Below are 27,774 nucleotides of genomic sequence, written 5' to 3' on the forward strand. Positions count from 1 at the left end.
CTTTGTTCGTCTAAACTTTCGTTTTTGTGTGATCTTAAGTGATGACTCAGATGAGAACTTGACTTGGAATCTATCGTTTGTGTTATTTTGTCTCTGAAGCTCAGAGAGTGTTTTTGTAAGTTTATGTTCGCTTTCTTTTCTAAAAAAAAAAAAAAGAATACAAAACACCCAACATTTTGTTGTTGTTTTTTTGTTTTGTTTTTTTCTAGCCGTCCGCTTTAAAAGATGAGTTAGAATTATTGTTTCATCTACCTCATTGTTAATCTGCTGTTTTAAAGGCAGGCTAGTTACGTTTATGTAAAGCGTACGCTTTTTCGCAAAAGTCCAATTTAATTTTCCATCTCCCTTCCCTATCTACAGTACCTCTAGTGTGGCACCAAAGAGAGTAGTATAAAGAGAAGAGTGCAAAGTTGTGCTAACCTGAGGAAATTTGGTGCTGCGATGAGTTCGCAGCAGTATTAGTGCCATTTATAGTTCTTTGACAATCCGTCTGAGATTAATTCTGGGGACTTAACGTACTATCACTGTAGTCTTTTGTTTTCAGGGAACCGCTCTATGACAAAAGGGGACGCATTGTCGGAACCGATATAGATCCTTGTGACTGCCTGAGGGATAATTGTCCAGGGTGTTTTTTCCCGTGCCCTGACTGTAAATCTAATAAATGCGGAGACGAGTGCAGGTAATTCTTTTCTTTATTTTATGTGTTGAATCCTAATTAGCTTTTTTCTCAATATGCCACCTAAGAGTGCATGAAAATAGTTATACTTTTGGCTACTTGTAAGTGACAAAGGTTTCAGTTCTGAAAGATGAAGATACAGCTAGTTCTAAACAGAATATATTTGTTGGCTCCTGGTCCCCTGCTGTACTGATTAGTCTTAAACGTATGTAATCACTAAAACTAAATAGATAATTTATTCATTGTCTCTAAATTCATCAGTCCAAGTTTCAAGGCCATTACAAAATTTCGTGGCTTACTTAAGACCTATTCACAATGAGATTTTACTAGTACTGAGATTTAGCTTGCGCTAATTTCGGCCAATCAGATTTTTCATAGAATTTCTGATTGGCTGAAAAAAAAACAATTAAAAAATTTGACTGGCTTAAGCTAAATCTCTATATTGGTAAAATCTAATTGTGAAAGGGCCTTTAAGAAGATCTTGTGGTACTATTAGATGTCGTGGCTCATTGGTTAAGAAATATTGCACTAAGTTAAGCTCTTACAAAAGATGATAGATTTTTTCAAATAAACGACCAAATATTACCGCTTTGCGCGATTTGCGAGTTCCGTCTGACGTGTCTGTTTAAGGTGAAATTCTCTGTAGCCTTCCTAAGACGTTTCTAAAAAAAAAAAAAAAACAATAGGCCCCTTCGAATATCCATTTAAAAAAGAATACTAATGCATCGTTCAGGCATTTTTGCCTGAACGATAAGAAGGAGCTTTTAAACATAAAAAAATCTGTTTTCGGCTAGAATATGTGTTTCTGGCATTGTTCCAATTTCGTTGAAACTAACAGAGTAATAAAAAAGAAGCAGAAGTCCAAAATTTGCGAGCTAAGAAAAAACCAATTAAAAGCCAAAAAAATAGCTGAAATTATACAATAAATGGAAAAGGAAAATAAAACATTCAAATATTCTATTAGAATACATGGAGCGGATATCTACGTTGAGTTTTTCTTTTCTGGAGTCTATTTGTCCGCAAGTCCTGTTTCAAAGCTATTTTCTTCCGATTGTTATTTACTTGTTTTATTCCGGCTAAAATATATATTTAGTGGCTGGAAAAATGGATTTTCTAACTCAGATATAAAACAGAAACACATAGAACATTTGCCTGTGGTGAAGACTTTTTTTTCTTTTTTTCTTTGATTTTTTGTCCGATGACATAAAATTCAGCTACTCAAGCGAGATTTGACTCTTTTCATTACATAATTGTAGCCTTGCAAATAAATTCATTTTTCAAAAGATTTTGACTCCTTTAGCAGTAAATTATTACGGATTTCCTTCTTTGCAACTTCACAAACTTAGCTTTAAAACCATAGTTTTAGCGGTTTAGGTGGATTTCTGGAGAACAGACAGAAAATACATAAGAATTCAAAGTAGAGATTTTTCAGAAATTCTCAATGAAGAATCCTATACGTAAAAACTTTAGGGACAATTTGACATGTCCAAAGATTTTATGAATAGCTCCAAAATAAAAGGAAGCTATTTTCTCGATAACTGTTCGAATCCTCTCTTGTCGGTAAGTCATACATTTCTTTCTTTTTATTTGTCATTGGTTGCCCGGTAAAAGGAGCTAGACTCTCAGCCGGGCATACCGTTTTTGTAGTTGTATTTAGTTTGTAAATAAAAAGAACCTGAACCTGTTATCATAAAAGTAGTAGAATTTGATATTAAAACAGATGAGTTACAGAGTAGAGTCAATTGAGTAAGCTGTTCAATGGGTAAAACATTGCAAAAGTTCTTCTTTTTTTTACTTAGAAATTAAAATTCTGTATTTTCTCTCCAAACTGTTTCTATTTTTGAAATTAAAATGAATAAGAAGAAAATGCGATTGAATACTAACATTGAACAAAATATGATGTGACATTGTTAGTTGTATGAAGCAGGATTCAATATAGAAAGATACGTATGTGAAATGGTGGATCAAACATTATAGGAAACTAGCTAGCCTTTGATTTGAGCTAGTCGATTTTGACTAGAAAATTACCTACGCCATTTCATCTCTGAGTAAAATCATCAAGCAAATCATAAAACACTAGTAAGAAGCTACTTAAATTATAGGTGTCTGTTATATATTAAAGGTTTGCTGAAATAAACTGTACCTATGAAAAGAAAATCTGGATAAAATTTTCTATATTTCCCATTTTTCCTATATCACTTGTGAATTTAGGATTGTACAAACTGTTGTACTTCAATTTACCCTGTGGTAGTGCAGTGTTTGACGTGGCAATGCGGGACCCGGGTTTCGATCCTTGCTGCATGTGACCTGTCGATATAAAAAAGACCTAGCGAATGAAGCGTCCTATCGGGGCCCTGTGCACCATTAATGGCTCCAGAGGAACTTCACCCTACCCAAATATCCAAATATATATATATATATATATATATATATAGTATAGTATAGTATAGTCCCCGGCACGCGGCAGGCTTCTATATATAGATTCTCACTGTCGCTTGTCTTCTAAACGCAGACAATTTGAGCCTTTTCTTGTTGTCCTGACGTCTAAATGGATCTTAAATTAGAAGTGGTGCCTTTGTATAATTAATTTTTTTCTTGGACCTTTAACTTTTGCCTCGGCTTGTCTTTTGTCATTATGAAAAACATATTGCCGAACCTTTGTTTCTTTCAATTGTTCAGGTAGTGGGGCAAAAACTTATTTTTCTTCCAACGATTTATCTAGTCCAGATTTTTGATTTTACAAGGTATGGAAGGCATTCACGGCCACCTTTGTTTGTTTTAATTTTTCAGGTGGTGGGACAAAAACTTATTTTTCTTCCAACGATTATCCAGTTCATATTTTTGATTTTCAAAGGTATGGTAGATATTGATGATCTTATCCATGTCAAAATCCAAAACTCAATCATCATTGTTATCATTATCAATTTGTTTGCTTCGTTACACCTCGGCTTATCTTTCATCATTATGAAATACATATTTCCGAACCTTTGTTTTTTTTTTACAAAGGTATGGTAGGATTTGTTTGTTTTAATTGTTCAGGTGGTGGGACAAAAACTTCTTTTTCTTCCAACGATTTATCCAGTCTATATTTTGATTTTCAAAGGTATGGCAGGTATTGGTGACCTTATTCATGTCAAAATCCAAAACTAAATCATCATCGCTATCATTATCAATTTGTTTACGTCGTTACATCTCGGCTTATCTTTCGTCATTATGAAACACATATCTCCGAACCTTTGTCTTTTTAACAAAAGTCTGGTATGCATTGATGACCTTATCAATTTCAAAATCCCAAACCCAATCATCATCGCTATCATTTTCAATTATGATGTTTTGATTCTCGCTGTCCAGGTTGATTTTCATTGACTCGCTGCTCTTTATTTTTATTTTTGACTCCCTCGCTTGTTTAACACGCTCTAATTGTCGTGTTCGCATGTGTTCTAGCGGCCTGTATCTGCTCTTCATTTTCATTTTTGACACGTTAATTCAGGTGTTGGTTCCAAAAAATCAACGTTTATAGTAACTGTAACGGCAAATTTTCGTTTTTCTGGGCCTTCCAACAGACATTATGTTATATAAATAACTGGTGTGTTGGAAACTCAACAATCTTAATTATGCTATGCATAACATCATATAAGAAAATACTTATATGATGCCATATATGATGTCATAAGAAATGCTTATATGATGTACTAACATAGTAAATGATGTCATTTGCAAAAACCGATATTCAGGCTCTTAACGATTCTTCTCTGACTTCTGAAATATCTAGATGGTTTTTTTATGCGAGAATATCCCAAGTTACCGATTTTCCCGAAAAAATATGGAGGAGTTTTTTAGAAAAAATACATAAATACATACACGATTATTACTCACATATAAAGATAGTATATACGAACCACACACAAGAATACTCTTAAAAGTAACAGATAAAAGACAGCAGAAAAATTAAGTAGTTTGTTAATTATTTCACCTAAGCCTACTTAAGTTTATGTACAAAAGTATATTATTTAAGCTTTCTTGAATTGTTCTTTTTTTCATTTTAGTATCGTTTGTACTCCACATTGTACTATAGTATTGCTTCATACTCCACATCTTTTGTACCGCTACTACTAAGATGTAATTAAGCATATTCTTCGTATAAAAAGACTAATGCAAACGCCAGAAAATATCCTTTTTTTCACTGCATGATCAGTTGAAATTTTCAGAAGTAGTTCAGATAAATTTCCTCTGCTGTTTGGTTTAACGACTTAGTCGATTTGGTGATTGATTGTCTCATAGATAGGAAGTCATATCAGAATTTACAGAGCAATATCATGCTGTCCTAATTTTCTTCTTCGTTTTTTTCATCAAAACACATGGTAAACAACATAGACAAGTGTTCAAGCAGATGTTTTAAGATACTATTAATATTTTAAATCTGTGTTTACATCTTCTAGGAAAAATCGGACTTTCTACTATGAGAAGGCAGTGACGGACGGTCCGGGAGAGATGCTCATAAACAAGCATTTTGGAAATAAGTGATTTTATCATTGCTATTTTTATATATTTGCCTATGAATCTTTATTTATTACAATTGTTTTTTTACGAGACTATGCGCCATTTTTGCATTTTACTTTCAGGAGTGGCGTCCTTCTTTCACCTATAGACAACTAAATCGGAACAAGAAACCTCTGCCTAGGCCTAATAAGTATATGAAAAAATATCTTCATGTGTCATTTTCTCGAGACTAACTTTAGTTCATTTGTAGTGAAAAATTTGTAGGGTTTCAGAGTGACATGTGTGCGTGCATACATCTGTGGGAGAACTCTTCCGTTCAGGGAAATTTGAGGCATAAAACTGCATTCTTTTTAAATCCCTTCCCCTACCCCTCTCCTCGACAAAATTCTGAGATCGGGCTCTGATGCTTAGAGGTGCCTGCGTATGCAACTACAATGATGTTTTGCAGGCAAACAATAATTTGCTAATCAAAGTTGAATTTTCATTTCAATTTTACTCTTTTTTCCCAAGGGCCTGTCCAGGGTTTTTGTCGTGGGGGGGGGTATAAAAAACTTTACAAAACGCATTTATTTATGTTCATTGTGTCACTTTTTTACTTGTCGAACAAAACTTGGGGGGTTCAAACCAGGTAGCCGCCCCCCCCTGGATAGAGCCTTGATCTTAGTTTATGCGCAATCGAACACCTTCAAAATAAAAGAAGGAGAATGGTGAGATTCATTTAAGGAAATGTTCCCCATTCCTTTTGTTATCTCGCTCGAACTATTTTGAGACACTTTGAAAGCTATAATACGTTCATGAGCTTGCTTTATTGTTCTTTTTTCAAAGGTTCTGATCCCATTCTGCGATTAGGTGGTTTTGCTTGGCCCCCTCCCTCTCCCTTGTCCTTCCTCTCTCGCTCTGGCGGTTTCTCTATCTCTCCTTCCCTCCCTCCCTCTGTTCTCTGCAAGTCCTGTACCAAAACGCTGAAATAGCATTAAATACAATAGATGCAGACTGCAACTGTAGTTCTGTTAGTAAAAGATTCTAGATTCAAATGTTAATTTTTGGAAGCTCAGCATTATTGCATTACTTTCATTTTTCCCTTTTTCAGAGTAAATCGTTTTCTTGTATCAACTGAAAAGAGCGGAACAACTTCTATCCGTTTTCCCTTCAAATGTTCTTTCCCGTTTTCTTTTATCATGCTAATTCAAGGAATCATTTTCCTACAATTACAAGTTGATTTACAACTACCATGATTTCTTAAATGAATTACAATGGCCATAATTACTATATTTAAAATTTACCCAAATTACCATTATAATTACGATTACCATACATCTTGAGAATAACTTAAATACACGTTTACACACCGTAATTAATGTGAATGGCCATGTTTTTAGCTGCATCAATGAGTAGTTTTGATTGTCATTATGTTCACAAAGATTCCTCTCCATGGCTGCCACTGTTGTGGAGGAAAAGTTGCCTAATTGTTCAATAAAAGTTAATTCTTTTCAACTCAAGAAATTGCTGGAAAAAAGAATTGAAATTGCCTAAGTTGATAATTAAGTCGCCATAACAAGCAAACCAAGTGTCTCTGTCAATAACAGAAATCCGGTTATAGAAATCTTTCCAAAAGTGCCTTCAATATAGTTTTGCAAGCTTTATTTTCAAGTAAGCCCAAGCGATGATGAGAATGAAAACATATCGTGAAACTTTTCGTTTTATTTTTGAGCTTGGAAGTTAAAGTGTTGCTCTGCAATAAAAAAAGGGTATGCTCTACGTCACCTTTCCTTTGTTTATTAAATGAAATATAGGATAATGTGTTTTCTTTGTAGTCTGTATAAATAGTTTTTTTGTAGTAAAATGTTTTCTATTGTGTTTTTCTTGTTAAAAATGTTTTCTGGGTAAAAAGTTAGGCTTGAAATCTTAGTGGAAGAGTTGACAGTCGGACACGTTTTCAAAGTAATTCACAGCCACCAATTAGGCCTTTGAGGTAAGCATAATCTGTCTGTACAGAAAAGCTGATGATTGACTGGTGTCAAAAATCAAAATGCCAACAAAAATTTCATATGGTTTTAAGCAAAACGCTGATAGAAAATTGCAAATGTTTTACTGAAAACTAGGAATGTTTTATCAAGACTAAAGCACCATCTGTTTAGTTTTCATCATATGAACAGTTCCTATTAAGGTTCATTTTTATTTATTTCTTATTTTTTAATCCAAGACAACAAATTTTAACTCATTCTCATTTATCCAAAAACGATGGCGGCATTCTGCTATTTTCGATAGTACTCGACAACAATGATCAACAGTATTGTTCTACTTTTTATGAACGTAAAAGGTCCTAAATTTGTTATTTCCACCAATTTCATAGGAAGGTAATGACTATTGATGACAATTAACCTTTGGACTCTGCCTCCTTAAATCAAATTGGATAAGGATAGCTTGGTCTGAAATGTAACAAAATTAAATAAACATCTTCATTCTGAGCACGTCAATTGAAAGTACGAATCAAATTCATAATCTCAACATTAACTATAAGCAGTAGAGAGGGAGTGTCCATTCTATTCCCACATCTAGCCTTACCTGTACAGGAGCAGGGCCGTCACGTATGGGCGGGGCCTCCCCCCAATTTTTCGGTCACTCGGTAAAATCGTGGCGCTTTGCGCCATGAGTTTTGCAACGCCGTTAAAATTCTTTGTTCGGAACAATAAAGACTACGAAAATACTGACATGTGATCTTCAGAAATTTCGAACTTGATCGGTGAACGCAGCAGTCTTAACGACTCCTGCCGTGATTTTATTGATGGTACCACAACTTTCTATTTGGTTAAATAATCAGCATTAAAATAGCGACATGATATGTATCGAAATCGAAATTTCTGTCGGTAAATGCAGCGGTTTTACCGACTCATGCAGTGATTTTACGTATTGTATTCGAAACTGACATTATGCTAATTACTGACAAAAAACAGTCGGTAAAAATGACCAGCCAGTCGGTAAAATCTCTTGCCCCCCCCCCTACAATCATTTTGGCTAGTAACGACACGGGTGGGGGGGAAGATTCAAGTCTGACCTCAGAGATTGTTGCACATTTATATTATAGTAGGGAAAATACCTGCTTGACTTTTCCCTAAGCGTGAAATATTTTTCATTTCAATCCTTAGATGCTTATTAAGTTTTTTAGAGGAGCTTTTCACAGCAAACCATCAAACATAGACCATTTGTTTTTTAGTTTTTATTTCAAAATGCAGAATATTATTGGAGTATAAACTGAAATTTGCGCTCCAAAAGTACATTTTTTATTTATCTCACATTTCCAGATTTTGGCTTTGATGCCTAATTCATACGAATGGGAGAAACCGATGGTTTTCGCAAAAACCATCGGTTTTCCGTCTGGTTTTCTTTTAGGTATGGTAGGATTTCTGGCTTGACTTATGCTCTAATAAAACCTAAGGTTTTTCGTTTTTCTCAGGCCTGCAAAGGAATAACCTGATTACTTTAAAAGAAGAATGCGCATAAATATATTGTTTTGAACTAGTAGAAAAACACAGACAAATTTTTGGTTTTTAAACCAAGAGAAATTTATACAGATGATACTTAACAGAGGTTAATGTAAAAATTTTCTGTGTGAACAAGTCTTGGGCTTTTCCTTTTGGTTATCCATGGGAAATCCCATGTGTGTTAATTCGGTATAAGGCTTTGTGTCTGCTTTATTTCAGCGTTGATATATTTTCAATCTTGAATGTTTAGGAAGTTTGATGAGAACATTTTTAAACAATAAATATCGGATGAAATTAACTAGATTTTGGTGTTTCCCTAATATACTTATTATGGAAGGTTTGCGATCCATAATTCCATGTTGGTCCGTGAAAAAGTGGTGCGTATGCCCCCTAAATGTCACATTGAAAATTTTCTTGGACCACACTATTTTTCGATTTATAAATATTTGAAAATGAAGAAATATATAAAAAACGAAAATAAAGATACATATTTTTATTTTTCGTCTTACTTAAATAACTATTATTATTACCTTTCTGTCTACGACTAACGTACATTTAAATAAAAAGTTTTCGATGAAGCATTTATGGCTTAGATATCTAAGATTTCCAAAGTAAAACACATTTTTTAACTGATTTTTGGTAAATTGGAGGAATTTTCATTAAAAATTTATTGAGGAGTCACCTGTTTTTTTTTATTATGTTATTCAAAATGGCATAATGAACATATGTAATCTTTTGAAATATTGGATAATGGATCCTTTCTCTTCTTGGGGAGATTTTAATTACTTGACTTGTCTTGAAGCAATATTATTAGACTTACGGGTATTTTTTTCAGTTAAAATGTTTTTTAAGGAGTCCCAAAGAAGTATTTCAATACTTCTCTATAGAGAAGTTTTGGAATCTTTCAACTATGCTAAGAAAAAATGGTTATCTCAAACTTTTGATCGAACAATATTTGGGGGGAAAAGGACCTGAGAGGGGGGCTAGTAGCCGTCCGATCCTTTTGGTCAAATAAAAGGGACGCCAGAAATTTTAATTTCCGTTCAAATGAGCCCTCTCCCGATGTTTTAGAACCGTTGGCTCAATACGATCACCCTGGGAAAAAAAAGGAAATTAACACGCATCCGTAATTTCCTTCTGGAAAATTATACAAAATTCAACGCTGTTACAAATAGAGGCTTGAAAACTCTACAGTAGGGTTCTCTGTTACACCGAATCTAATGGTTTTTATTTTAATTAAAATTATTTCACTTTTATTGGGTGTTTCCTCCCTCTTTCAAAAATCAGACCAGTTTTCACGGTTTCTTAGCCTTTTATGGGTAAAACTAAGCCTAATGAATCTTATATATTTGGATTCAACTTAATAAGCCTATGATATATTAATATATGTCAAAATTCCGTTTCAAGAACTTCGGTTACTATTGAGCCTGGTAGCTCTTTCTTACTGTTCGTTACCGCAAACTATTTGATAAATTACCTTAACAATCCAAAAACTTAAAGAATAGGACGTTATCTAAGTTTATTAGGTGCTTCAATTACAAATAAGAAAATTTGGAGAATTATTGGAGTTTTGATTAGATATTAGAAGTAGAAATTAAAATCATTAGACCATACTAGATTAGATACCCCCCCCCCTTCTTACATCCAGCCGACTTCAATCATCAAACTACAATCGATTCAATTTATCTATTTATATTACAAATTCGATTATAAAAAGCACTAAGTCATATTTTACTTTTCAAGGATTTCCTTTTTTTATTTAGAAAATTATATTTAATGTATAGACTGCCAGCCATCTTATTTTCAATTACTCCGTTTCTGTTCTATTTGCAGATATATAGGCAGGGCCGTCACGTGTGGGAGGAGGGGGACGCCCCCCAATGTTTTTGGTTACTCGGTAGAAAAAAAAATAAGCCAGGAAAATCGTGGCGCTTCGCAACACGATTTTTCTGACGCTGCTAAAATTCTTTGTTCAGTTCAAATTAGACCACGAGAATACTGAAATGTCATCTGTAGAAATTTTGAACATGGTCGGTAAACGCAGTAGTTTTACCGACTCCTGCCATGATTTTACGAATGGTGCCACAATTTTCCATTTGGTTAAATAAACAGCATTAAAATAGCGACATGACATGTACCGAAATCTAAATCTCAGTTGGTAAATGCAGCTTTTTTACCGACTTGTGCAGTGATTTTGCATATTATATTTGAAACGGACATTATGATAATTATTGACAAAAAACAAAAAAGGTTTCAAAGGTTTTAACAGAAGAATATCTAATTTAGAACTGATTAAATAAAAAAAAACAAGTTTTCTAAACTGAAAGTAAGGAACGACATTAAAACTTAAAACGAACAGCAATTATTCCATATATAAAAGGGGCTGTCCTCAACGCCTCGCTCTTTACGCTAAAGTTTTGTATTGTTTTAAAAAATAAAGTTGTGAGACAGAGTCAAACTTTAGCGTAAAGAGCGAGACGTTGAGGAGAGAACAGCCCCTTTCATATACGGAATAATTTCTGTTCGTTTTAAGTTTTAATGTCGCTCCTTACTTTCAGTTAAAAAAACTTGTTTTTTTTATTTAATTTCTGATCGCCTTTTAGTTAATGCATCTTTTATTTTGGCTCACAGTCATTGAATAAACAAACACAATTTTCGAACAGATTTCACTCTCCTTTTGATAAATCACCGTCTCTAAATTTGTTTCAGGCTTCGTATACGAATCAACTTCTGTAGCAAACGTTTTTCTTAGTATATTTTGCTTCTGGCAAAAATACAAAGTTGCAGATTTTTGCAGGTGCGACTTAGAGAACTATGTTATAAGTTTTCTGATACGCTGAATCTGACGGTGTGATTTTCATTAAAATTCTATCGCTTGTAGGGTGATATCGAAGTTGTCCAGAGGTTCACCTACCTGGGCTCCATACTTTCTTCAGATGGCTCGCTTCTTTCTGAACTACAAGCGAGAATATCCAAAGCGTCTTCTGCCATGGGCAGAGTGAACCGTCACCTCTGGCGAAAACCAAACATCAGTCGCACAACGAAGCTGCGGATTTTCAACGCCCTCGTCGGCTCTGTGATGCTCTATGGAGCTGAAACGTGGCAAGCTTCAGCCGCAACCCTCAAGGCAATTGATGTCTTTCAGTCGTAGAGCCTGAGGAGGATCGAAGGTCTACGATGGCTTGACTTCGTCAGCAAGGAGAAGCTGCTGCAGCTCACCAAGTAGTCTCGGTTTTCGACCCAAGCATCCGAGCGAACACTACGATGTTTCGGACACCTACTTCAAATGCCTCCACACATACCTGCGAAAACGATCCATGACTTCGACCCTGTCAAAGCTGGTTGGAAGCGACCTCGAGGCTGACCGAAAAAACGATGGTCTGACAGCCTGTCCGAGTTCCTGATGATGGCAAATATCAGGTTGAGCAATGTGCAGACGCTTGCCATGGACCGAAGTGGATGGAGGAGGCAGACGTCACTCTCTACGCCAAGCAGTGCCCGGCAGGAGACATAAGTCAAGTAAGTCAAGTCACTTGTAGGGGATGTTTCCCCCCTCTTTAAAAAATCAGGTAAATTTTCTCAGGCTCGCAGCCTTTGATGAGTAATACTAAACTTAATAAAATTTATATATTTAGAATCAGCATTATAAGCCCATTCTTTTGATAAATTTATTGACATCAAAATTCCGTTTTTAAAAGATTCGATTACTATTGAGCCGTATCACTTGTTCTTTTTTTATTGTCTTTTTTATGCCGTATATGTTATTACGTATATGAGGGGGTTCTCCCCTTAGTCAATACCACGCTCTTTACGTTAAAAGTTAAAAAAACTTTTAATTCACAAACCCCTGAATCACAAAGGCAGTTTAATTATAATATATATCGATTTTTAAAGCACTAAAAAAACGTGCGCTTACCTATCGTGTTACGGAGTTTGGGTAGACTCCCCTCATAAACGTAATAATCTCTGCTCGTTTTGAATTTTAATGTTTCGTATTACTTTCAGTTGAAGACAAGTTTTTTTTTTTATTCACTGTATTGTCATTTTTTAAATATAATGGTGGGAAATAATGCACACCCTTCATAGAAATGTCCCTTATCCCCAAGAAACATCCTCCACGGAAAGATTCTCCCGAGTAAAGTAGAGTTCTCTAATACGCTGAATATGATGATAAGAATTTCCTAAAGGTTCTACAGATTTCAAGGGGTCTTGTCCCCTTTTTACAAAACCAAGCCAAATTTTTTCAGGCGCTTAAATTTTGGTGGGTATGATTAAACTTGACGAAACCTTTTTATTTGAAATCGATAAAAAAATTTAATTATTTTGATGTGTCTGTTGGTATCAAAATTCCGTTTTTTAGAGTTTCGGTTACCATTGAGCCAGGTCGCTCCTTACTTACAGTTCGTTACTACGAACTGTTTGATACATTACAGAGAAAATAAAAACGTAAATATGAAGACAAAAATTCGACCTTAGCAAATGTTGTAAAATAGTAAGTATTTTTGCAACTTTGTGGTTAACTAGTTCGCCTATTATCTTGATCATAACCCTTTGGCGTCTTATCTGGTATGAACAGACGATAGGAAATCAGAAGTTTCAAAGGCGGTATACTTGCATAAATGCAAATACGGAACTTATTAGGAACTGTAGTGAATCACTATTTTTTTTTCTATTAATTAGCTAGCTTCTTGTATGATTTATTCGATTGAATCATGAATCTACGCGCTATATCGTGAAAAATCACTAGATCTAGGAAAAAATAACTAGTTTTCGAACGAAAATCACTATAAATCATTAGCTAGAAAAAAACCATTAGGCGACATAAAAAATCACTAGAAATAGTGATAAATTGCCAAGTCAACCCTGCAATCAGGGCGCAAAGAATACTTTTTTTACGCTAACTTATACATTTGTTTTATAGATAGCAGGATTCTGAAACCCGAATCCAATAGAAAGCAAAAGCCGGTTGCTTTGCAGTTTTCTATTGCTTTAACGTTTCAATTTTTATATTTGGATTGTTTAGCCTGTTCAAGTGACCCTAGTAAGCACCAGCGCTATATCAAGTAAGGCTTTGAAGAATCCACAAAGACAGTGTCCTCATTGTTCAGAAATAATGAGATTAGTACCATTAAATTTCTGATTTTTGCATCACTAAGATATCCATTCTCCAGAACAAAACACTAAAAAAAATATAATGCAAGAACTAGGCTACTTTAAATTATTTGAAATACTTATTTAGACTAAGGTTGGACAGCTTTCCAGTTAGCTTTTTATTTTTTAATTCATGGGAGGGGGCAACAAGTGCATCTTTTCTTAAATTATACCTTTGAAATAGCCTATAGGCAGATCCCGAAATTCTGGAAGGAGGGGGGGGGGTTGGCTAAAAGATAAAATTGGGGTCAATATCTACCAAATCATATTATTGAGTTAGGACTAAAGTGAATAGCATACACCATTCGATGCCTTTTTTTATACTGATTACAAATATAGTAAGCATTTCTATTGGAAATGTATTTCAGCCCCCCCCCCTTATATATGCCCATTCATGGTTAGGTTAGCCTATATAGGGGGGGGGGGGTTTGAAATTCATTTCTGATAAAAATGCTTATTATATTTGTAATCAGCATAAAAAAAGGCATTAAATAGTGTATTCACTTTATTCCTAACTCAATAATATGATTTGGTAGATATTGACCAAAATTAGTATTCTTGTATTGTGTAATTCTAGTTAGTCATAGTCAAGAGTGTCAATACCCCTTTTCCTTTTGGAATGAACCATGAAAACATATCTACATACTCAAAAGCATGCCTGCTTGTATTCTTAAAATATAAGTTTGAAGTAGAAACAATTTATATGATAGAGAAAGTATTTTTTGCTGCAAAGCCATGGAAATTTTCAAAATAAGTTATCAAAAACTTTAATTATCCTTATATTTGCATCCCTCTGAAAACCTACTTAAGAGAAGAGAATACTTAAAGAAAGTATTATGTAGCAAAGAGTCTAAATTTCTTTGAAATTTGGAATTTAAGAAATTTAACTTTACTTATTTACTTAAGAATGAAGTTGGTAGAATGCCTAGAATTATATTTTCTAGTGTGAAGTGCTGTAAAAATATACAAAGCACCCTTAAACCATTAATTTTCCTTTTGAAAAATTTTGACACACATTGGCTTGGAAATAATTAACCATCTTTCTTCTTTTGTACTTTTGTTTAAGATGGCTTCCGAAGTCCAAATATCAGGATGTGGGGAGTGGAAAGCATGGTCTGGAGGGAGAAACTGCCCCTCCCAAATCGACTATGGGCTCTGCTTGAACACTAATGACTTTGAGCTGACTGCATAATTTCATGCCAAAAAATGTTTTATTTTCAAAATGTCCAAGCATTTCCGGAAAGTTTGAGAAGATGTTGTATAAACATAAAAGCGCATTTTTGGAAAAAAAAGAACAGGAAAATGGAAGAAAATAACCATAAAGAAAAAAGCATGGCAATATTTGCGTGCACAGACAATTTTTTGCCCCTTTGTTAGAAACACTGCACTTTTTGTGAAAACAAAATGATGTAATGTGTACTGTGTTTTCTAAAAAGTGTTATTGCCAGAGGAAAGTACTACCAGTGGCAAGTGTCAATCTTGACAAGCAGTTAATGATTGACTAAAAAGTAAATGTTTTCATATAGGCCTTTTATTTTCTAGACTAAAAATGAAGAGATCTTTTCAGAGCTGTCAGAAACCACTCTAAAGCATCTGAGTGTACTACTACTAGTGTTGAGCAAACATGTATTTTTGATCTCTGAGTATTCCATGCAAAACCAGTATGCCCAGACAACATCCAAAAGAGGGGAAAGCAGAATTTTCAAATGATAAGCTTTAAGGCTTGAACAACTGATGCTATAATCAACTTTCTGATAATAAGCCAAAACTTATCTTTTACACATTTTTTTCATTATCTTTTAAGTGTACAAAAAACAGCTGTTTTCTGTTTTTACCAAGAAACAGGAACAGGTCTTCTGTTTTATGTTGGCCTCTTCTGTAGGGTGGTCCTTATGTATATATCAAAAAAATATTTATCTTTTAAGTGTACAAAAAACAGCTGTTTTCTGTTTTTACCAAGAAACAGGAACAGGTCTTCTGTTTTTTGTTGGCCTCTTCTGTAGGGTGGTCCTTATGTATATATCAAAAAAATATTTTTTGTTTTTCCTGCCTCCCACCATCCTAAACTATTCTTCTATGATAGAAAAAAAAGTGTCATTTATTTTTAGGATAACTTCATGTTTGGGGTATGCTCAAGGCAACCAAATTTTGATTATACTCGAATGCTATAGAATTTAGGTGTATATAAAATCATTGGTTCAGGGCATACATATATTAGTTAGTTGTGTAGTTATTGTGAGTTCTAACACAAAACAGGTGTTATATGTTATATAAAGAGATAACTGGAGGGATTCAGGGTAATATATTAATAATCAATTAGGTGTCTGAGCATTTTCTTGCAAATCTAGCAGATATATTTGTGTAAAACTACAGAAGTTTATGTCACTATTTAAAATTAACTTCAACATTTACTTAGTGTATCAATCAATGGTTTATTATTACATTTGATTAAATATTCTTCCAGCAGACATCTTTAGTATTGTTTAGTTTTTATTTTCTCAGATAAAGATTGATTATAAATACATAGGATACCAAGCTGATAAAACAATATCAGGTTAATAACTGAATATATCAATTTACATTTAATGTTTGTTGTTATAACTGAAATTTTGTCATTTGTCAGATATAATAAATTCATATTTGAAATTGACTTGTTATTAATTTGCTATTAGAACAATACTATTTTTGATACAATATTGTCTACTACGTAATTTTCTGACGGATTGGACAATTGTTAAAGTACACATAAAATGTTTTGTTTTACAGTGGGTCATGGCAATTTCTACATCCACACGCAGTAAACAGGAAGTGTACCTGCTTGGTTCAGCTTTGGAAGATCTATATGGTTCAAAATTGCCATTGATTGGTAATGTTCTCAGGCTCTATGCCACAAAGCTGAAAGTAGCCAAGACTAAGCATGAGGCAGCAGTATCAGTAATTAAGGACGTTCAAATGTTCTGGGAGAAAGCCAGAATACCCATGCGCCAGAGTGATCATGCAGTTGCCCAACTTGAAGTGTTAGTGCAGAGATGGGAAGAGTTGAAGAAAAACAAAGCAAGAAGGACAGCAACTCAGATAGCCAATGAGGAAGAATTCAAGGAAGCTTTCAATGATCTCTTTGACGTAGGTCACCAGGAAGCGTTACAGCTCATCAAAATTGAGGAAGACAAGCAATTCTTGTTGGCCCAGCGGGAAAAAGGAAGGCGAGGGGTTATGGCAGGGGTTGACATGTCACTTACAAAAAAGGAGAAAGTACAGGAAAATAAACAAAAAGGCCAGTTTCACTTGAAGACGAAACAGCAACTTGAAATAGCAAATCTGGATCAAACTGTGTTCTTGGAGTCTTCTGATTCGTCTTCTAGTAATGATGATGCAGACATGGAAGTATTACAAAGAATCGGCAGTAAAGCCACCGAACAACCATGTACACCAAAACAAAAACGTGGAAGAACTAACATTTTAACTCCTGCACTCCTGTCATCCCTAGACCGCACAAAGACAAGTGACAGGCAAGCAGTTCAGATCATTGCCCCAATAATTCAAGTGACAGGTCACAACGTTCCGGATTTCAGTATCAACAGATCATCTATAAGACGTTACCATCAGAAGCATCGTGTCATACTTTCATTTCAGTTGATGTCTGATTTCAATCCCCAGTAGCCAATGGTTCTTCACTGGGATGGAAAGCTTATGGAAGACCTCACTGGAGATGAAAAAGTTGAACGACTACTGATAATTGTTTCTGGATCTGGAATAGAACAACTGCTTTGTATCCCAAAGCTGGCTTCAGGTACTGGTAAAGCCATGGCAGATGCAATGATGGACACAGTGTCTGACTGGGGCATTGTAGACAGCATCAAGGCTCTCAGCTTTGATACAACATCAAGCAACACTGGCCAAATGAACGGTGCCTGTACTCTGTGCGAACAGCATCTTGGTAGAAGTGTTCTGCATCTTGCATGCAGACACCACATCCATGAATTAATGCTGGAAGAGGCATTCAGCATCACAATGGGACCTTCAAGTGGCCCAGACATGCAGATGTTCAAACGGTTCAAAGCCTTTTGGCCAAACATTGTATATGCTGATTACAAGCCTGGTGTTGAGATTCTGGTCATTGCTGCAGCTCTGGTTGATGCCCTGGATGATATGAAGACCTTTCTGACTGATCAGCTGGGTATTTGTCACCAACGTGAAGACAACCATAAGGTCCTCGAGCTTTCCCTGCTTTTCATTGGTGGTCTTCCGGCTTGTGGTGTGATGTTCAAGAAAACAAAAGCCCTTCATCGTGCTCGTTTCATGACACGACTGATTTATGCATTGGAAATATACATTTTCAGAGATTCTGGCTTCAAGCTGACAGATTGTGAAATCACTGGTCTGGGCAACTTCTGTGCTTTTGGTGTAGAAATTTATGTTAAATCATGGTTCCTATCTCCTCAGCCAACATCGGTACCAGCCAATTATTTAATGCTTCTGAAGTCTCCTCACTCAAGGATCACCAGCAGCAACTGGTGCACTGAAGAAACTGTCTGGGCAGCTGTGGTATCTTAGCAAAGAACTGATAGGACTGGCATTTTTGACAGGGGTGTTGATGCAGCTGAAAAAAGAGCAATGGTTGAAGCACTCTGCCATGAAGGAACGGAGGACCCACCAAAGTGCATAACTGTGGACAAAACTACAGTCACCAACAAGAATCTACAGGACTTTGTTACACACAATACAAGGAACTTCTTCCATATCCTTTCCATTCCAGATAGTTTCTTGTCTACAGATCCTGAGACCTGGGTGGATAATGAATCCTATGTGTAGGCTGAAGCAATCGTCAGAGAACTAGGAGTAGTGAATGACACAGCCGAACGTGGAGTTGCCCTTATGCAGGACTACAATTTGCTGCTAACAAAAAATGAAGACCAGATCCAATTTCCTCTGCAAGTAGTTAAAGAGCATCGCAAACGTTTTCCTGATTCTAAAAAGTCAACAATACTTCAAGGGCAAGCCACAACTTCTGATAGCCCAGGCTCAGCATGACTTGTAGTGTGTAATTTTTATCAATTACCAAAAGATACGTTTGATATTTGCTATGCCAGTGACGTATTTTAACCAGTCATTATGATTGTTTTAACAAAATAATGATTGGATGAGTTAAGTATTGATTATATCTAATGTGTCCTCATTAAATTTTGTTGGCTGAATGAATTTCCTAAGTGCATCCGAAATTATGTTAAACATTGTCCAAGCAGAAGTATAGCGATTGTATGCTAAACTTCACTTGAATTGAGCATACCCTAAATATTGACCAATTTGGAAAATTTTTTGCCCATGTTGTTAAGTTTTGATGTAGACAAAAATGGCAGGGTGGAAGGTTTATAATTCTGAAGTGAAAAAATAAGGACCATCCTACTCTTCTGTTTCATTCAAGCCCTGTGTATTTTTTTCTGTTTCTTCAGAAAAACAGAACAGTGCCCATACTTAATCATGAATTGGAACAATGTGATTGGTCTTATATTGAATGTATACATGTAGAAAAGCCATGGTCAACTATGAAAAGGATATTACTGAGAGCTATTGAAAATCACTCTTCTGTAAATTGGGAAAGGAAACCAAAAACCCTCCCATACATTACAAAAGAAATTGAAAAGGTCAGAAACAGAAAAAGACATACTGGAAGCTGTACACAAAGAATTGCAACAAGGAGGATTATTATTATACAAAATACAAACAGGCACATAACCAACTGCAAAATCTTACTTTAAAAACAACTGAAAACTATGAGGAATCAATAGCAGCCACAACAAAAACTAACCCCAAGAAATTCTGGAGGTACACATCATCTGGTAACCCTGGTAGGCATTCTGTCACACAACTTCTACTGGATGGTAGTAAAATCTGTGACCCAGGGGAGATTGCCAATGCATTAAATAAACAGTTCATCATGATATTTACTGTCCTGATAATACTCCAATTCCAGATCCCCCAAGATGTGAAATTTTAAATGGAATACTAATACTACTACTACCAACAGCTCACCGCAGCACCAAGCTGCCTGAGGCCAACACAGATAGATACGCTCTTCCTCCACCCCAATCTATTCAAAGCCTCCCTTTTTACACTCTGCCCACGAAGTTTCCATTTCCTTTAAATCTTTCTTTATGACGTCCTCCCACCCCAGATGGGGACAACCTGCTTTCCGTTTAGCCCTAGATGGTTGGCCGAAAAGAACAATCTTTGGCAGTCTGTCATCCTTCATCTGCACAACGTGCCCTAGCCACCTCAACCTTTCTTTCATTATAGCCCGAGAGAGCGGTATTGAACCACATTTTTTGTATAGCCTATTGTTTGAAATACAGTCAGTCAGCTGGGTACCCAGAACAATCCTTAAGCAATTTCTCTGGAAAACATCTAGCAAATCTTCTTCCTCTTTTCGGAGCGTCCATGCTTCAGAGCCATATTTGACCACTGTCATCACTGTAGCTTCTAATATTCTATTCTTGGTTTGCAGACTTGTCTTCCTATTCTTCCAGACTTTTTTTTAACTGTGAAAAAACACCCTGAGCCTTGGCTATTCTATTTTTAACATCTTCACTGCTCCCAAATCTTTACTAATAATACTACCAAGGTAAGTGAAGCTGTGCTCCTGATCAATCTTTTTATTACCCATTGTCACCTTTTCACCTTCACTTATTCCTAGCCTTAGTGACTTAGTCTTCCTAACATTAATTTTCAAACCAATTCTAGCATCCTGAACTCGCAAAACCTCTAAAACCTCATTCATTTTGCTCACACTTTCATCTAGGATGCTTAAATCATCAGCATAATTCAAGTCCAGGAGACTTTTCCTCCCCATTTGATTCCGTGGTCTCCCATTGCCTTTCCTGTGCTCCTTAAAACAGGTGCCCATTAATATATCCAAAATCTGGAGTAGAAACCCAATTAAAGAAGATTAACCCAAATAAATCTACAGGACCAGATGGAGTAGCACCCCAGCTACTACACAAGACGTCTGCAGTGTTGTCACGTCCTCTCACTCTACTTTTTACAAAAGTCCCTTAGTACTAAATATATTCTGCAACATTGGAAGGATGCTTACATCACGCCTGTACACAAAGGAGGCAATAGAAATGAAGCTAACAATTATCAACCCATTAGTCTTACCTCAGAAATTGAGAAACTACTCAGAGCTATAGTCAATTCAGCCATTATGGTCCATTTAAATAGTAATAATCTACTATCACCTAATCAACATCAATTTCGTCCCAATTGATCAGCTAACACTAATCTCATCAACACATACAAGTATGTCTCAATACTTATGGATGTGGGATCTCTGGTTGATATTTTATTACTGGATCTAGCCAAAGCATTTGATAAAGTTTCCCACAGGAGACTAAACTGTGCAATGGGCATCCATGATGAGTTTGTCAACTGGATAATTCAATTTCTAAACAATAGAAAGCAGGTGGTAAGGGTATTTGGAGACAATGGATCAACCTTCTTCTCGGAATCAGCGAATGTAAAAAGTGGAGTACCCAAGGAACAGTTTTTGGTCCAAATTTATTTAATATCTTTATCAGCAATGCACCTTCAATCATAGAGAATAGAATTTTCTTGTGTGCAGACGATTCCAAAATAATTGGTCCTTTTCATGACCCTCAAAGTGCCAAAGTCATCCAGGCTGATCTTGATGCATTGTCAAAGTGGGCAATCCTGGCGGCTTGAATTTAATATCCAGATATGCAGTAATTCATTTTGGACCAAATAACCCTTTGTTCCAGTATTTTATGGAATCCAGTGATGGTTCAAATCAGCCACTCATATGTAGTCATGTGAAAAAGATCTGGGAGTCTTGGTTGATGATAAGCTCAAATTTAATTTTCATGAACAGTGTGTAGTAACCAGTGCCAACCAAACTCTTGGTTTAATAAAAAGAACATTCTGCAGTAGATCTCCAGCTGTGATCACCGAGCTCTTACAGTAAGAAAAGGAAACAATCAAAAATGGGGTTTTTAAGGCCAAACAAGAATACTGAATAAACGAACAAAGCGAATATTTTGAGAGGACAACTGCTCTCTTCTTCAGTACAAAATAATATATTCGAGGAAAGTGCCAAAGAAAAAACCAACAAAACAAATGCGGAAAGTCAATGTGAAAAAAGCAAAAACCAAAAAATTAAAAGATGAGCTAAAATTCAATAAAAGCCAAAAAAATATAAGAATTAAAACCAAATAACTAACAAACATAAAGCGAATCATTTGCCAGTATCCGCAATTTGCACAAAATCGTTAGTATCCAGTGATGGCAGTTCATGATTTTTTGGATTTTTTGCAAATTGCTGATATTGGCAAATGACTTGCTTTATGGTTGTTAGGTTTGGTTTTAATTCTTGTAAATTTTTTGGTTTTTTCATTTGTTTTTTCACATTGAATTTCTGCATTTGTTTTGTTGGTTTTTTCTTCGGCACTTTTCTTGAATATATTATTTTGTTTCACGATGAAGAAGAGAGGCTGATGTCCTCTCGAAATATTCACTTGGTATGCTTATTCGGTATTCTCATTTGGCCTTAACAACCGCATTTTTGATCATTTCCTTTTCTTACATTATGGCAGGCCAATGTGGTTTAAGAAATTATCTTAAGCTCTTAAAGGCGCTGATCAGACCAAAATTGGAATTTGAGATATGTGTTGCTAATCCAGTAAATAAGAGTGGTATCTCAATTCTAGAATCAGTGCAGCAATGTGCCACTAAATGCATAAAGGGATTTTAACATCTAACATATCCTACCCAATTACATAAGCTCAAACTACCATCTGTCACATAGAGACGTAGGCGAGGAGATGTAATAATGAAATACAAGTTAGTACGTGACTGGAGTGTGATCTCCAACCTGTTCCAGATAGTCAGTTCTCCAAGTACCAGATGCCACCCCTTGAAGCTTTATCAAAAATTGTTAACACCAGGGTCTGAAACAAATTTTATTCTAACCACATAGTTAGCCTCTGGAACTCCCTTAGCCAGAATGCTATTATGTCGCCCAGTGTTGAAGCCTTCAAGTATGCAGTTGACAAAGACTGGTGCAAGAAACCTTGGCTCACAATATGGGATGCACTTAACAAGTTGATATATCATCATTAGAAACCAGTGTTCACAGGACTTGTTCTTATTGTTGGCAAGTGCAATTTAAGGTAAGTCTAAATTAGTTTCCTTATGTTCAAGCTGGCCCTGACGCATTGGGCCTTCATTCTGTCTGTGAGCTTTTTTGGGAACATTTTTGTTCACATTTTCCCTTAAAAAATTTCTTGGCTAAACATTGGTGAACCATTGCTTTCAGCATATATCTCATGCCAGTTAAAATCTGAACACTCAATTATTCATCATTATTTTAAAATGTTTGCAAATTCACCACAGTATTGTCAGTTTTGGTTGTTGAAGGGTGCCCTTAGCACTTGTTTTGTCAACAAACTCCTTTCCCATCCAGAACCTCTTGTGCACCATTCTTGTCCAGTTTGACTCAAAATTTGATTGCATTGTGTCTCTACATTCTGTGCCATCATTATTCCGACTATTTTTGACATTGTTCAACATACACCACACATAAAAGAGCTCTTGCCTTGACCACAGCCCACAAGTGATTGAGCAATATTTATCAGTTTTGCGAAAACTTCCTACCAATATTCCTGCTTTGTTAAACCCAGTGTCATGGTGGTTTTCTTTTTGGTAGTGACTATTGGACTTTTAGGGAAAATGGCAGTGCACTGCCAGTTGACAACAATTTTTCTTATTAGGAAGGAGTTTCAATCTGTTCAAAACACCTTGAGTGACATATTGTTAAAATCCAAATAAACAGAACTCTGTTTAGAACTGTGAGGGCATGTACTGCATAATGAAATTTGTAAATTTGAGAAGAACATGACACAAGCAACAACACTAAAAGATCTGTTGGATCAAAAATATTTTTTCAGACTCTTTAATCTCCATGTTTGTGTTTTTGTGATACCTGTTATAGTACTCAATCAAACCCATTAATCAGAGTATCATACCTTTCAACATGTGTCACAGTAGTGAAGCAGTTTTCATTTTTCATATAGAGGGAGAGAAACAACAAGCAACAATGTATTTCTAGGAGGTAGGTGCATGACAACAAGGGGGGGGGTAGCACCCCAACATTTTTTAAATTCGGTAGAATTTGTGACCAAAGTCCAAAATTATTCTGTATCTGAGAAAAAAAGTGGAGTATTTACTGCAACATCTCAGAGAGATACGAATTCAAAAATCTGCTAAAGAACATCCAAAATTCAGTAGAACAATTTATAAATTCTACAAAGGAAGTCTTGTAGGGATATTCTAGTTATTAAGTAGGCTATATTTAAAGCCAAATCAAAATCTAAAAATCGTTCTGCTAGTTTGAAAAGAATTTGAGGATTTGGTTGAATTGTACACAAGGTTTTACTTTTGTTTCTCTCTTCCTTCCAAGATTCAAGTGAGCAATAAAATAAAATAAGTAAAATATGGCCTTGGTTACACGATTCAAGAATATTCTTTCAACTCATGGCTTCTTAGAAATATTCTCAACTTAGAATCATTAATCTGTGCTAAAGTTTTGACTGCATTAAAAAAAAAATAATTGAAGATAATATCCCCATAGTTTTCAGTGTGTAAAATTGAAAACAAATCAAAGCTGCTGTGTTTTTTTATACTATCATAGATCCAAGCAGTTCAAATTTTTTGTAAATACATGATAATGTAAGGTTATCTTATGAAAGTAGAAAATTTTTACAGAAAAGGACACTTTGTAATCCTCTAAGTTCCAAATATTTTGCCCCTTTGCAGCATAATGAGTCACTTGAAAGGTTGAGAATAAAAAAAAAGACAAGAAAATCTTGGAATGAAATTGACTGGAAACTAAATCACAGGGAGGAAATTAGGGACAGGGAGGACAAATTAGGGTGCATGATGTGAGATAGATCTTAAAAGTGAATAATCTTAATTATAAATATCAAACTATGTTGAAAGAAATCAAGAGGACAGCTGAAAGTGAGAGAAAAAGCTCTTTAAGAAAATTTTGTTAAATTTCTGGGATGTCTAGGTCCCCCCAGAAATATGTCATTGGCTACTCTGTCTGTAAGTTTTTATTCCGATTTTCTAGTTAGAAATCAATATTGCTAGACTTTTACAAAAACGTAGCATGCTGGCTTACTTAGCACCCCAAAATCAACAAATCATTGCAAAAACATTAAGCTAAATATAGACAGACCAGCTGCAGGCCAATGGTACCAGCATTACACCAACGCCCCACCAAAATAAATTTAGACTAAGGAATGGTTTGTCATTTTGATATTGTTGTGTGGCATTGTCTGCCAGTTTTTTAGTTGTTGTACTTTTTTGTGATTTTTTTTTTCTTATATTTTTTTTTGTGACCCCAAAATGCAAATTCGACTCTTTGGGGCTTGTGATAGGAATTTCTTGGAAAAGATATCTCATCCCAAATGTTTCTCCATGCCAGGGTATCTTTCATCAACGGTGTGCTGCTGATAAATCAGCGTGCTGTCAGTATCTACTGCTGGGAGTCATGATGTGTAAGTGTGCTTTGGCAGTAGAAAAATATGATTACCAGAACTTTTGGGACAGACCCTGTAAGGAAGTTGTAGAGATAGGAGCTCAAGAATACCTTCCAAGGGCATGATTTAGCTCTGAATTCATGTTTGAAAAGCTAATTCCCCTAAATCAACTATTTTCAAGATTTTAAAAATCCCGTTATCTGGAATTTTACCTTTTTTGCTAGTTTAACTGTAAAATGAGATTAATATCTTCACATTTGATTCCCCATTCAGTGCTCTTTCCAAATATTATAATTGCTGCCGTTGCAGTCGCCCCCCCCCCCCCAACCATAATGAAGCCAAATATAGGCTGTGTACAAAAATTTTGTGTTTATTTTAATTGAATTTATTTGGCATTACGACATAATTGTTAGAGAAAAAAAAATAGTGCAAATACCACAAGGTCAGCAAACTTTTGAATATAGCTTTGGACTATGTCTTGCTTTATTAAAGTGACCAGATTCATCTGAAGATTGAAAAGTTTACCCAAGTGATTTGGTAAAATCACAGTACAAACTCTTATGGTTTTAATGGGTCTCTTTTTAAATTCAATGAATGAGTATTACAAAAATAATACAATAAAAAGGTGAATAACAGAAGATGAAGAATAGTGAATGATTTTAGGGTTGTATATTAACTTGCTAGCTAAAAGATGAACATCGCAGTTGATATCAATTCTCAGTGTTATTCCAAATGTACTAATTGCTACCATCACAAAATTCCATTTTGAGTGATTAAAGGGACCTCTAAGGTGGCACTTTGTTTTTCCTTTTTTTTGGCTTGTAGACCTAAAATAGAATCATACCAGTTGATAGAATATTCAATGCTATGTTGATATTGCAAGTTATCTATTACAAATGAATGTATTTTTAAGATAAAATACAATTAATTTCTATGATTTATAAATTTTTCTGTTTTGTTATTTTTCAATATTGTCAATAATCCATTTGTGGGATGGAAGGACAAATTAGGTACATTCCACATTGCTTTCAATTGAAACAATTAAAAAAGAAATAAAAAATCAGAGTTGAAAATAAACAAAATGAATAAAACAAAAAGCTAAATAGCCCCTGATAAGAATATAGCAAACTACACATTACTTTTAAGTAACAAATGTAAATTTACTGTATTAAGCAGAAATCAGACAAAAATATATCATTCCATAATCCAATTGCCGCTCATTGTTCTTTCCAAAAATAATAATCACTGTTGTGATGACTGCCTGGCCCTCCTAGGGGGTCAAATATAGCCATCAACGTCAACATATAATTTATTTCATTTTTGGGAGGGGGAAATGTATTTCCCAGTACCTAGGGGGTGTATGTGTGTGCAAAATTGTCCTTTTTTTTCAATATAAAAGCTGCAAAAGTATTTTTGACAGAAAATGCCACAAAAGGTGTATTTTCAAAATTTAATAGTGGGGCACTGAAAGACTGACTCCAGAACTACAAAGAAAAAAAGAAGCCGACCACACAATAAAACGGTTTGGTATAAATATAAACAGCATCTGCCTTGGAAGAATTCTAAAGAAATCACTACATTACTTGCTTTAATTTTTTTGTGGTTCTTGTGTTCATGCACCAAGCAAAGGTTCTTGCTGAAAACGAAAAGAACCAATAATTTGGAACAAAAACACTAAGCAACACTCGGCATCTTATGATTTATATAAGGATTTAAGTAGGAAAGAAATTGACAAGCTATAATAGACGAATCTCTATGATTTATATAGGGTGAATTTGGTGCCGTTAATGAAAGGAAATCACTTGGTTTTTCCATCACAGTAATTTAATATCAACAAACACAATGGAATTTAGACTAAGCTGCTTTTTTGGCAGAATCCAAGGATTTAGTTTCCATGATCGTTCAAAGGAACTTTGCAAAGTAATTGGGAAAGATGCAAGTGAGTGTGAAAAAACGGAGGAATCAAATCTCCTGTGAAACAGTCCTGTTTTTCAGACTGTTTGCACTGGACTTTCAGCCCTGTTCTTCTTATTTCCCAGGTTTCAGGTGCTATATAGCTTCAATTCAGAGATATCTGTAGCTATTTTGCCTCTATGAATTTATTAGTATGATGCTTGACAGGTTTTTAGTCCTTTTTAGGTTTTCAGTCCTATTGGCAGAGAACTGGAAAGGCAAGAAAATTATATGAATCAGAAGCAATAATAATATATGAAAAGTGCGTTGAGTGGTGAATTGAAGGGTATATTTATCTTTCAGCTAGAAAATTAATCAAACATGTTATAAATTTATTTCTACCTTTGCAAATGTCACTGACATTTAATGAACTGCAAGAAATTGTTATTCAGAAGAAAATTTTCCAGAACTTGATCTACAGAACAAATGATGCCTAAGGAAAGTCTTTAAAGTCTCA

The 27,774-nt window shown here is 35.1% G+C and overlaps 2 protein-coding genes across 3 annotated transcripts in view; both read left to right on the plus strand.

Moving 5' to 3' along the window:
• Window positions 1-5,269, plus strand: part of LOC148956233 (uncharacterized) — a 32,400-nt gene extending 27,131 nt beyond the window's left edge. For both annotated transcript variants that reach the window (XM_089094600.1, XM_089094608.1), the window contains exons 5-6: window positions 545-679; window positions 5,116-5,269. In XM_089094600.1, coding sequence (XP_088950726.1) covers window positions 545-679; window positions 5,116-5,200 — 220 coding nt within the window. In that variant the 3' untranslated portion in view covers window positions 5,201-5,269. The remainder of the gene's footprint in view (window positions 1-544; window positions 680-5,115) is intronic.
• An 8,379-nt stretch (window positions 5,270-13,648) lies between these two features.
• LOC148956234 (protein-serine O-palmitoleoyltransferase porcupine-like) overlaps window positions 13,649-27,774 on the plus strand; it is a 261,026-nt gene continuing 246,900 nt past the window's right edge. Inside the window, exon 1 of the mRNA XM_089089965.1 lies at window positions 13,649-13,721. The gene's annotated coding sequence lies outside the window, so the exon portion shown is untranslated. The remainder of the gene's footprint in view (window positions 13,722-27,774) is intronic.

Source organism: Artemia sp. Qi Xiang Cuo, chromosome 1 (assembly GCF_049724085.1).
Source record: "Artemia sp. Qi Xiang Cuo chromosome 1, ASM4972408v1, whole genome shotgun sequence".
In the NCBI taxonomy this organism is placed as follows: Eukaryota; Metazoa; Arthropoda; class Branchiopoda; order Anostraca; family Artemiidae; genus Artemia; species Artemia sp. Qi Xiang Cuo.